At 51.5% G+C, this 13,160-nt stretch overlaps 1 protein-coding gene across 1 annotated transcript in view; it reads left to right on the top strand.

Annotated features, from left to right (window-relative positions):
• The window catches only part of xylt2 (xylosyltransferase II), a 128,904-nt gene extending 124,750 nt beyond the window's left edge, over positions 1 to 4,154 (top strand). The window contains exons 10-11 of the mRNA XM_052032746.1: positions 692 to 1,025; positions 3,258 to 4,154. Of these exons, the coding sequence (XP_051888706.1) occupies positions 692 to 1,025; positions 3,258 to 3,580 (657 nt within the window). The 3' untranslated portion in view covers positions 3,581 to 4,154. The remainder of the gene's footprint in view (positions 1 to 691; positions 1,026 to 3,257) is intronic.
• The last annotated feature ends 9,006 nt before the right edge of the window (positions 4,155 to 13,160 follow it).

Consider the following 13,160-nt stretch of genomic DNA (forward strand, 5'->3'; position numbering starts at 1 on the left):
CCTCAGTTGATCTAGGTGCTGATGTAACCTTAGACAACCTATTTCACTGCCCACCATGCTGCCAGTGTTGGTGTCATCCGCAAACTTATTAATCCTGCCACCTACATTCTCATCCAAATTGTTAATGTATCTGTCAAACCACAGGGGACCCAGCACCGATCCCTGCGGCACACCATTGGTCACGGGACCCAGCACCAATCCCTGCGGCACACCATCGGTCACGGGACCCAGCACTGATCCTTGCAGCACACCACTGGTCACAGGGCTCCACTATCACCCTCTGACTCCTTCCACCAAGCCAGCTTTGTATCCATTTGCAAACTCATCCTGGATCCCACGTCCTCTAACCTGCCGGACCAACCTACCATGCAGGAACTTGTCAAAGGCCTTGCTAAAGTCCATGTAGGCAACATCTGCTGCTCTGCCCTCTCATTTGACCAATCTTTTAATCATCCGTATTGATAGTGCCACATGATTTAGCATCATTTTTTTGTCTCAATGCCTCTGAGCAGCATAATCCTTGTTGTTTAACTATATCAATGCAAGTGATTGCATTAGAAGCCTACGGTAGAGAGAGTTGGATTGCTTCATATGATGTAGAACCACCCAATATTTTGATTTTTGTAGTCTCTGAAAACAACTGCTGTAGAGTGAACTGATCCTTTTGCATTCACCCCTCCTCGTTGTTTAGGTGGGAACGGAATGGGATCCCAAGGAGCGGTTGTTCCGGAATTTTGGTGGTTTGATCGCACCCTTTGATGAGCCTACTGCCATGCAGAGATGGGCCAAAGGTCCGAATATGACAGCCACGGTGGTGTGGATTGATCCCACCTACATCATTGCGACTTCCTATGACATTACCGTGGACTCAGAGGCTGAGTACACCCAGTACAAGCCCCCGTTAAACCACCCTCTGCGGCCGGGCACTTGGACTGTGCGGGTGCTGCACCTCTGGACTCTGCTGGCAGAAACCAAGTTCCTGGTGATTCCTCTGGCCTTCAGCAAGAAGCGGCCTCTCAGAAAAGGTATTTAAAAATCCTCTGAGGTTCACACCAGATTCTAATGCTGCCAAGGAAGAACAACGAGGTTGGCTGCACTGGCTCGATGTTTCTCTGACTGACAATGCCAAGAAATGGAACAGTGCAGGGAGTAGAGTTAGAGCTCAGGTGACCCGGGTTCAGTCCTCACCTCAGTGCTGCCTGTGTGGAGTTTGCACACTCTCCCTGTGACTGTGTGGATTTTCCCAGGGTATCCTGGTTTCCTGCCACATATTGGTAGGTTAACTTGGCCGCTGTAAATTGTCCCTGGTGTGTGGTTGTGGGGTAGGATTTTTTGGGGAGATGACGGGAGTTGATGGGAATATAGGAAGAATAAAAAGGGTAGGATTAGTATAAACACGGGTGCTGGGTGGCTGGCGTGGACAGAGTGGGGAAAGGGCCTGTTACTGTTCCCTTTTGGACAGTCCGAGGCTGGCAGCTGGTCTCTGAATAATGCCTTGCATTGGAGAAGCTGTGGATTACTGACCCCAACTGACGGACACACACACAGGGAAGGAACATCCTCTCCACCGTTCTCTGGATGGCTTAGTCTCTCCTGTCGTACACTGGGTCACCCAGACCAGGGGAGTCCAAGGTCCATCCTCGGTCTGCGCGGGTTCCAGTCCTTGGTCTGCACAGGTTACTGTCCTGACATCGTGAGAAAGGGAATACTCAAAATAAATTCCACATTCGAGCCCTGTGCGGTGCCTGACTGGTACAAACTGCTCAATCCAGGCCATCGTGGATCAGATAGGCCTCCACGGTGGAATATTTCATAGAGTTTACATTACAGAAACAGGCCCTTTGGCACGACTCATCCACACTGACCAAGATGACCTCTATTATTCCATTATCCTGCATTTTGGCCCATATCCCGATATTCCTTTCCTATCCATGTACCTGTGCAAATGTTTTTTTTAACACTATTATTGCACCTGTCTGGCAGCTCTTACCAGATACCCACCACCCTCAGTGTGGAAAAACTTACCCCTCAGATCACCTTTAACTTTCTCTGCTCTCACTTTAAACCTGTGCCCTGGGAAAAAAGACTATCTATCCTCTCTATACCCCTCACAATTTTATAAACCTCTATAAGGTCACCCCTCAGCCTCCTGCACTCCAGTGAAAACAATCCTAGCCTCTCCATTCACTCCTTATAAGTCCTCCACTCCAGGCAACATTCTGCACTCTTTGCAGTACTCACCACATCCTCTCTCTAGTGTGGTGACCAAAAACTGCACACAATATTCCAAGTGTGGCCTAACCAATGTTAAGCTGCAACATTATGTCCTAACTCATAAACGGAATACCGTTGCCAATGAAAGCAAGCTAACTGCCTTCTTCACTACCCTGTCCACCTGCAGCGCCATTTTCAGGGGGCTATGAACCTGCATCCCAAGGCGCCTCTGTACACCAATGCATCTAAGGTCCCTGCTGTTTACTGTGTATGTCCAGCCAGTATTAGACAATCATCACCTCACACTTGTCTGGATTAAATTCCACCTGCCACTGCTCCACCCAACGTTCCAGCTGATCTCTGTCCCTCCGTATCCATGGGCAACCATCCTCACCATCTGCATCTCCACGAGTCTTTGTGTCATCAGCAAACGTATCAGACCACAGACACTGTCATCCAAGTCATTTATGTATATTACAAACAACAGAGGTCCCAGCACTGATCCCTATGGTCCACCACTGGTCACAGACTTCCAATCAGAAAGCAGCCCTCCACCACTACCCTCTGTATCCTGTTACCGAGCTAATCGTAGACCGATTGCACTTTGTAATCCCCACCACTCTCATAAAATAGAAACACTTTTTATTTGCTAATCCTGTGTGACCTCAGAACATCGTGAAGTACTTTTCAGTGAATAATGTATCTTTACTACCGTAATATAGGGAAAAAAGAAAGCAAATCGCGTTCAGCAAGATCCCAGAAACAGAAATGTGCCAAGTGGCCATATAGTTTTCTCCTGCCCCACTGTTGCTCTTTAAAAGTGCTTCTTATGTCCAAGGGTGAGAGCATTTGGGCATCGGTTTTATAGTATCCTTGAAGTCCCCTCTGACAACAAGCTCCCCTCTGGAGTGCATCTCGATTGTGCTGGTCATAACATAGAGGACAGGGTGGCTGGGAGAAACCTGACATTGCTTAGTTCCTGCAGCTGCTGATCTTTGATTTAGTAATAACAAACCTTTTGTTTTCTCCTTTCTGTGATGCAGGACAAGACCAGTGGCTACATGCTGGCCCGCCAAATAATGAGTATATGGACCAGAACTTCCAGCGTCTCAGTGGGATTTTGAACCTCCCTCCATCAGACGTAGCTGAGAAGGAGGCTCTCCAAAACTCTCAGCTGGTTGGTGAGCAACTAGAATCCTGGATATATGAGAGTGTGGGCAAGTTCTGGTCGGCTACTGACATCTGTGCGGTGGAGCCTTCACCTTGTCCCGCACTGCAGCCGTGTCAAAAGACAATCTGGAGTTCTCTATCTGATGACCCCAAATCGGAACTGGGACCAGTAAAAGATGATGGGCGGCTGAGGTAGCAAAGGGGGTGGTTGGGGGGAGAGTTGGGCACAGGACTCAACCAAAGAAACCCACCTGTGGGCTGGTGTGACAGTCCAGTGGTTTGTCAAGATTGGCACTGGGACGTACAAGAATGACTTCAATGTGTTAAAAGGACCAAACATTTAACACAAGGACTGGGGGAAGGAGAAGCAGTTTTCTTCAGGTACCCTGGATCAACCAGTCCAATGCAGCAGTCAGAAGTTCAGCAGGAGTTGCACTGTCCCCGGCACAGGGTGGCTGTAAGAGGGATGAAAAGACAGTGGTCCCTTGTTGAGTGGCTTAGAGCAGATCTGAGTCCGGTCTGAGGACAAGCTCATCATTCCCAGTTTCACATAACTGCCTCTGAAGTCCTTGTTCCTCAGCACATGTGCTGCGTTGTTGTGACTGAATTTCAGCGAGCTCTTGCTGGATAGAATAAAATGGAATCACTTGAGAGTTTGAAAGCCATTACCTTGTCCTTAAGAGGATGACATTCACTAACTTCAGATATTAAAGGTTTGTTTACATGTGTCCTGAAATTCAGAACTCTAAATAAAGACATGTTTTAACAAACTTCTTTCATCAGGTTGTGCTCACCATTTGTGATGGGCTATGGAGCACTCTCCATTTCAGGCATTCAATGTCAGCATCAAACACGTCCGGAGCAGGTATGTCACAGGCTGACCCTGGAGTAACATTCAATCTGTCTGCTGATACTGTGTCAAGCTCCCTCACAATCTCCTCAGGGAGCCCTTAACTGTCCCAGAGTAGGCAACGCAAGGGTTAGATAAAAAGTGCAACTCCCACTACACTGCTTCATCAAACACTAAGTGGGTACAGTGGTGGCAATGGATGGATAACCCAGACGCTAGAGTTCAAATTCTGCCATGATACTTGTGGAAATTAAACTAAACTTAACGTCATACTAGCAATTGCTAAAGATTGCAAAGCTACGGATTATTGCAAAAACTCATCATCTTCACTCACGCCCTTCAGAAGATGTTGTGTCCCATATGTGACTCCAGACCTTCTAAAGTGATTGGCTCTGAAATGCCTTGGTACGCCACTCACTTCACCGTAACCAATGGAAAGAATAAAATCACATGTCCCGCATCAACTGTGACACCAAATTCACACAAGGCAAAGAACTCACTAACATCTAGGGACTGCGGTGTCTGCATTGGAGAAACTGTCTCACTAAACCAGTCAAGCAGTCGATGTGCTTGTCAACAGTTTAAAGACAATTTGCTGGACTTCTCCATCACAATCCACTGAAATCGGACATACGCACCAGACAAATCATGGTATACCGAAAGCAGGCAGAAGATCTGGGAGTCCTCAACATTGACTCCAGACCCTATGAAGTCCTAGGACTTGGTTCTGTCAGCTGATGAATCTGCTTCAACATGTTGGACAGCACTTGGAAGAGGCACAGAAGTTACTCTGGGTCCATCACCCTGAATGGCAGTAACACTAACGCTGATTGAGTCCTGAAGGACACAGCTGGCAGACTGGGTCTGCAGCAGGTAGTAAGGGAACCATTAAGAGGGGTAAATCTACTTGACCTCATGCCGGTCTACCTGGGGCAGATGCCATTGAGAGAATATTGGTCGGAGCCTGCAGAACATGGTGGAGACAAAGTTCCGTCTTCACGCTTAGAATACCTTCCATTGTGTTATCAGTTACTACAGTGCGCTCAGTGAATGGACTGAGAACGGATCTGGCAGCTCAAAACTGGGCGTCCATCAGGCACGGTGGTGAGCACCAGCAACGGAGATATACACATCACAACCTGTAACTTCAGTTTCACCGTCTGCACCACCATAACTTGGCAATAGATCACTGTCCAATCATCATCGCTGGATGTAATTAATGGAACTGCCTCCCCAACGGTACTGTGGGTGCATCTTCACCAGAAGAACTGGAACTGCAACAGTTCAGGGAGCCAGCAGTTCACCAGCACCTTTGCAGGGGCGGCTGAGGATGGGCAAGAAATGCTGGCCATGCCAGACCTCGAGAAGCAAATAATTAAAAAGCCCCTTGGATGGTGTAGCATATGTTACAGAAGCAAAATTCTGCAGATGCTGAAAATCTGAACAAGAAACAAAATTGTTGGAAATGTTTAGCAGGTTGGGCAGCAACTGTGGTAAGGAAACAGAGTTTGGTTCAGGTCAATGATCTTTCATGGGTCAGATAAATCTACACTGTCTTCTGTACTGTCCCATCAGCCACTGCCAGTGTCGGTGCCTCGGGTCACAGAGTGAGTCAGCCATCAGTGTCGGTACCTCGGGTCACAGAGTAAGTCAGCCGCTGCCAGTGTCGGTACCTCGGGTCACAGAGTAAGTCAGCCGCTGCCAGTGTCGGTACCTCGGGTCACAGAGTAAGTCAGCCGCTGCCAGTGTCGGTACCTCGGGTCACAGAGTAAGTCAGCCGCTGCCAGTTTCGGTACCTCGGGTCACAGAGTAAGTCAGCCGCTGCCAGTGTCGGTACCTCAGGTCACAGTCTAAGTCAGCCGCTGCCAGTGTCGGTACCTCGGGTCACAGAGTAAGTCAGCCGCTGCCAGTGTCGGTACCTCGGGTCACAGAGTAAGTCAGCCGCTGCCAGTGTCGGTACCTCGGGTCACAGAGTAAGTCAGCCGCTGCCAGTGTCGGTGCCTCGGGTCACAGAGTAAGTCAGCCGCTGCCAGTGTCGGTGCCTCGGGTCACAGAGTAAGTCAGCCGCTGCCAGTGTCGGTACCTCGGGTCACAGAGTAAGTCAGCCGCTGCCAGTGCAGGTGCCTCGGGTCACAGAGTAAGTCAGCCACTGCCAGTGCAGGTGCCTCGGGTCACAGAGTAAGTCAGCCACTGCCAGTGCAGGTGCCTCGGGTCACAGAGTAAGTCGGCCACTGCCAGTGCAGGTACCTCGGGTCACAGAGTAAGTCAGCCATCAGCCACTGCCAGTGTAGGTGCAGCAGACATCAGATACAAAATAAAGTTTCTCTACACTGTTCCATAAACACATCCAGGGCAGGAACAGCACAGGTCAGATAAACATCAAAGCCCTTTCCAACAGAACATGGGGGTATGGTTTGCTTTCCCACTTGTTAGATCAGCCATCCTGAATGAGTTTGTTAATTTAGTGATTAAGTAGGAAATGAAGAAGAAACTTTTATTTGGCCTGATCATTTCTGCTGGAAGTTACAAAGAATTATGTTTGAAATCCAGTCACTGTTACAACTCATTAAACGGAAGTAATTCAACAAAACAGAGTTGATTCATAAAGGAGATTGACCACGTTAGACTAATGTTTGGTTAGCCGAGCTGAACTGGGGAAGTGGATCAGCAAAAGGAAAACCAGCCAAAGTGGACTTCAGATGAGGACCAAATGAGGTTCAGCTGTGAGGCTGGCACATTCTAACTGGCCATGTGTGCAAGGTACTGGTCTGGGGACATTGGCAAAAGCGCCCAAGGGGAGATGAGAGTTTCTTTCCTGACTGAGGGGAAGGCATGACTTGACAGAGTGATGGAAGCAGAGTCAGCGGTAGCTTTCCACAAATGAAACTTTCATAGAGCAAGCTGCGAGTCTGTGGGGGAAGAGCAGGCAGTGAAACTAAATGGAGAGGTCCAGTAAAGAAAAAGCACATTGGCAATGGGCTGAAAGTCCTCCTCCCCTCCTCGTGTTTCAATCTTTTCCAGGAGGGTATCAGCACTTTATGAGCGCTATCCCGCTAAAGGAGCAAAGTTTTAAATACTCTTTACTGTGCAATAAAATTCATTTTCATTTATGAAATGGAGGAACTGATAGTCTCCCTGTATCAGTGCAGCAAGAGTCATAAACCACTGCCTGAGGCTCACCTCACACCCCCAGCTCTATATGTACATCAGTCTGTCTGTAACTCAGTAAAAGGACCTTCTGTCTGATTTTTCTATTCATGTTTACTTGGACAAGTTCTATCACTGACAAAGGCTATGTTACATAAGATATCTATACATCTTGTGTAGTTTTGGTTGCTATGCAAATATAGCTCCAGTCGTGTGTGACTGAACATTTGCCCCCCTCAGTTGTCAACAACTGTATCTTACTCCTTTACATCATCATCAAATTTTGCAGAGAAATGGAGAATTCATATTTTTTTGAACAATAAAATATATACCATACCAGTCACTGAAAAGTTATTTTGTCACAAGTTCAGTGAGAATCCACAGGTCTTCCCCTCAGATGCTGGAATATGCAACTCTTCTATTTCTGTATTCTCGAATTTCCAGCACAGAGGCTATCCACTTGTATTAGCCTATGTATTACTGTTCCTCACCAGCCTCCTTCCACCTTCAACTAACATGGAACTGAGCCCAAAACCCTGCAGGCTTCCCCCCCCACTTTGTCATGGACAGAAATAGAGTACACTCTGCACAACTCGGAGACAGCTGAGTACAGCCGCTTGTATTGTGTCTGCAACTTTGCTGACTCTTCTCCCTGCGGTACATCAATCTGAAACCTGGTTGAAAATGTACGTGTAGTGTGAAAGGGCATGGCTGTCATGTGACACCTTTGAGCACTGGTCAAAAGTGACACTACTGTCAATCAAGGTCTGGCTCCACCCACCCATTAGTGCACACTCTTGACGGTTGGTTCCTGTACACACCTTTTGTACCTGGCCATGACCTATTGGACCTTTTGAATTACCTGGACTGGCTGCACCCAGCTTTCCAGCACTATAAAGAATGCCACATGTGCGTGGTTCTCTCTTTTTGATTGCTGCAGGAATCAAAACCGCACCAAAGGGACCATTGGTAAGAGTGTGCACTTCCACAGGGGTTAGGAGCGTCCTGAGTAGATTCCCGGTTGTGTAGAGCCGATGCTTGTCCAGTGTCAGGGTGTTCGGGCATCGTATTGTTTTTTTCCTTGATCACTTGTAACCAGTTCGTTGTGTGTGTGTGTGCACCTCATCCCCGTTGCAGTTTCCCCCACATTTCGCGATCACCCGTGTGCGAGGGCGCATCTGTTCCCATTCATTCTGTTCCTGCGTTTGTCTTTGTAATTAAATCATTTTTAAAACTCCAAAGACCATGTTCAGAGTCCTCTACCTTTGAGACCTCAAAGAACCTTTACTCACAACATTTGGTGCAGCGAGCAGGGTCTTAAAGGTCTTGGCTGGACACAGACACGGGAAGGATGTTATGGAACAGGGGGAAGAAGGCGAGTGCAGGCACTGAGGAGAGGATTGCCGGGTGGACCGATGAGAGTGAGGGATTTGGGAGCTTGGCCAGCAGGCTGGCAGACCACGGTAAGCCAGTGGACTGGGCTGAGCAGTTAGATCCATGTGGTGAGAAACTGGGGCAGCACATTGTCGTCGTCCTCCAGAAGTCGGGGTTCCCCAGAGCTAAAGGGAGTCAAATGGGTGCCTTCTGGCTCCTGACATCCCTCCTGAGGCGTCCGGTTGGGATTACTAGCCAGTTGCAGAGTACATACCTGCAGAGGGAAAAGGAGATAGAGATGTTCCAGCAGTGATGCTGTACGCTGCAGGAGGCAGTTCAAACTGCCCAGACCCGGGCCAATGACCTCGAGGCCAGGGGTACTGAGGTTGCCTGCAGGCTGATTCAGATGTGGCAGCCAGACGTGTTTAAAATCCAAGCCTTGGTCCAGCACGGCGACAAGCTGGACGCATGGCTGGGGGATGGGGACACGATGAGGAGGGGGTACCTCAAGAGCCTGAGTCCTATCCCACCTGCCCTCCCCCCATGCACCCGAACCCCTGCATGCTCGACCCATCACCATGCAGTCCCAGGTCTGCCACAGAAGGGAGGGGAGTCAGGATGGGGCCTCCACAGGGGAAAGTGCCTGCCGTCCCTCTGAGACCACAGAGACCCGGGACTTCTCCGTTAAGGAGCTTACCCAGCTGGCAGATCGGTACTGCCAGTGGTTGGGCAAACAGCTGGCCACATAGCTGCTCCAGTGCACTAGCGGGGTACCTGGTTGCCGCCGCGCGCCCCGACCTGATGCTAGTGGTCCTGCCCCTCATGGGACCGGCTGAGAGGAAGACCATACGGGACGCAATCACTCTCCTGGAAGGGCTAGAGTACATGTGGGGGAGGGCGCCCACCCTGGTTTGTAGAGCGGAGATGAGGGCTGGGGACACCACCTCTCGTCTCACACGCAGTTGTACCTAGACCTGTTGCGCATGGATGGACCGCGCTAGCATAGATGGGGTCCCGACCTTCGCTATCCACGCACGACGGAAGGAGCACTGCGGGGGGAAGCCCGGCTGGGGGAATACCCACAACCACCCCGGGGCCAAGTCCGTGGGCCTCCATGGCTATTGGCAGCAAAACATACCACACCTTACCATGCTCCTGAGACCCCTCTATAAGGTCTCCCACAAGAAATCTGCCTTCTCCTGGGGGCCTGAACAGCAGGCTGCCTCAAAGGCAGCCAAACAGGTGGTGGAGCAAGCCCTGTCCCTCGGCCCCCCACCAGGAAGGGGTCCCCTTCGAGTTACAGGTCTCCGCCACCGAGTCGTTTGCTAAATGGAACCTCTGGCAGAAGGTCCAGGGGCGCAGAGTCCCGCTCGGCTTCTGGACCAAATCATTGCTTGAGGCCACCACCAGCTACAGCCCCTTCAAGCACCAGCTGCCTGCCTGCTACCTGGCGCTCCCTGCAACCGAGCACCAAACTGGTACCGACCCTGTGGTCCTTCGCCCCCACCTGCCCATAATGCGTTGGGTCAAGTCCCCTGACTCCACACACAAAGAGGGCCGAGCCCAGAGGTCCTCGATAGTGAAGTGGAAGTGGTAAACCACGGGCCGGGCTGACCCCAGTCCGGAAGGGGTCAGCTGCCTCCACGAACAGGTCATGTCCTTCCCCCAGTCCCAGGACCCACCCCCGGTCATACCCGAGATCCAGCCCTCCCCCTTGTCCTGGGGCCAACCCTTCGACTCCCTCGACCCTGAACAGAAACTGCACGCCTGGTTCACAGACGGCTCCAGCTGCTGGAAAAACGGGAAACAGTATTGGAAAGCGGCAGCACTTCATCCCGCCACGGGGAAAACATTAACAAAAGAGGGAGCGGGTGGGTCCAGCCAATTGGCTGAACTGGCGGCAGTAGCACTCACCCTACCGAACACCACCCGGCCAATCCACATCTATACCGACTCCTGGGCAGTGGCCAACGGTATGGCGGTGTGGATGGCACGGTGGCACGAAATGGGGTGGGAAATTCATGGACACCCCCTCTGGGGACAGGGACACTGGCGTTTTATCTGGGATCAGGCCACCCAAAGACAGATTTCAGTCCACCACGTGGATGCTCATATCCACAGAAATACCCAGGAGGCCATACACAATGCTGCTGTGGACCAGGCTGCCCAGATATGCTGCACTACCGCCTCCCCAGAGGAACCCGACCTCAGCGCCCTAGCCGCATGGGCACATCGCAAGACCCGTCACCTAGGGGCTGCCAGTACGTGGTGCTGGGCAGAGCAGTTCGGGGTCGCCCTCACAGTGGATCAGTGCAAAACCACTGTCATAAACTGCCCCATCTGCCAGCAGGTAAAACCACAAGGCTGGCCGGCGGGGCCACCAGGTCACATCCACTGCGGCACGGGAGTGGGTCCTGCGTGACAGATAGACTATATCGGACAGCTCCCATGCCACAATAAAAAGCAATACGCCCTGACGATGGTGGACACATACTCGGGTGTCCTGGTGGCGGTGCCCTGTGAGCACCATCAAAGGATTGCAGAACCTCTCCTCCATCTATGAAGTCCCATGGGAGGTACAATCCGATCAGGGCTCACACTTTGCAGGGGCTGAAGTCCAGAACTGGGTGGCTGAGGCGGGGATCTCGTGGCTGTTCCATATCCCCTACCATCTACAGGCATTGGGCCTGATAGAAAGAATGAACGGCCTGCTGAAAGAAACAGTATGCACACTAATGCCTTCCCGCACACTGCAGGGGTGGTCGGGCGTGCTACAGCAGGCTGTCAATCAGCTGAACACACGGCCCACTGGTGAAAGGGGGTCCCCATTACCCCACCATCTGGAACATTCCCCACCTCCTGACTTGAAAGACCCCGAACCCCACCGAGACCGAAGACTCAGGGAGAGTGTAGGTCTGACAGCCACAGGGCCCCCCTCAGAAGGGAGAAGTCGTTGCGCGTGCTCCCGGGGACACCCGTTGGGTCGCGATCCCAGGTCAAACTAACCTATCCTGCCTTCATACCCAACACCTGACCCATTGAGAATGAGTCTGTTCCTCAACCCCCCCCCCCCCCCCCACAGGATGATGGCACTACCCCAGTCACCCCTGCTCACCGCGATGATCAGCATCGGAACGCCTGCTAACACCTTCCTCCGCATCGCGTATGAATTCGCCAACACCTCCAACCAATCAGACTGCTGGATCTGTGTCCGAACCCCAGCACACGCCGGTGAAGCTCCACCACTTACACCGATCCCCCTCGATGATCTCCAGATGAACTGCTTACACCTGTCGGTGCGCCTGTCACTTTTTGCGCCTGTCGGGTTCTGTATATCTGTTTGGAGGTTGGGGAGCAGATGGCAGACCCCATCACTCCCCTCACCACTACAGGACATCCCTCACGGCGATCCCCAATGGGTGGGTGTTTCAGGAACTGGTATTTCCCTCCCTACAATTTGACCTCCACCCGAGTCCCGACCCTCTGAGTCATCCCACAGCCGCTGACCAAGCCTGGGGAATGCTGGTGCAGACTCCAGAATGAGCACAGTTCCACCCTTTCAGGTGGCCACAGTGAGTGCGAGCGAACTGGCATCCAGGTGCCTCAGTGACCACCGCCGGCAGTGCCGCTAAGCTGGGGGATCCCTGGACTTTGAACGGGACCCACTAGGTTTGTGGGCACCATGCTTCCCCGTGGCTCCCCACGAGCTGGTACAGTTGCTGTTTTCCAGTGTTTGTGGTGCCCTATATCAACGCTCTCAATGACCTTGGGGACCACCCGACATACAGCAGCCACCAGGACAAAAGGGCCATCACGGAGGTGGAGAGGTTCTGGATGATAGCCTTTCCCACGTATGGCATTGTCCGACTGTCCCGTAAAGTCATCCGGATGACTAGCGCGCTCCAGACGCTGGCCGACAAAACGGAAGTGTCACTGCAACGCACTGAGGATACCCTGACAAGGACGGCAGCGGAGCTGGCTGCTGTCAGGTTGATGGCCCTGGACTACCTACTCACTGCGGATGGTGGCACCTGTGCAGTGATCGGTAAGGAGTGCTGTACCTTTATCCCTGATGAGTCCAGCAACATCACCAACCTGGCTGCTCACATTCAGGACTCGGTGGCTAAAATTCAAACAGCAAGGGACCAGCTCCTCCAGCACAACACCTCATGAAGAAACTAGTGGCCCTTTGGGTCACTGGGGGGATGGTGGGCAACTGTCATCCACTGGGCCACTGCCCTCGTTCTAATTGTTATAGCCTTCTGTATTTTGTGCTGTGCTTGTCAGATTATTAGAACCACTTCTGCCTTCCATTAGTACTGCACACTGACGCATATTTCTTAGCTTAGTTATAGCGATTCCCATGATTGAGAGGTGCTGTAACTTTCGAGGGGTGCAATGTAGT

Source organism: Pristis pectinata, chromosome 18 (genome assembly GCF_009764475.1).
Source record: "Pristis pectinata isolate sPriPec2 chromosome 18, sPriPec2.1.pri, whole genome shotgun sequence".
Taxonomy (NCBI): Eukaryota; Metazoa; Chordata; class Chondrichthyes; order Rhinopristiformes; family Pristidae; genus Pristis; species Pristis pectinata.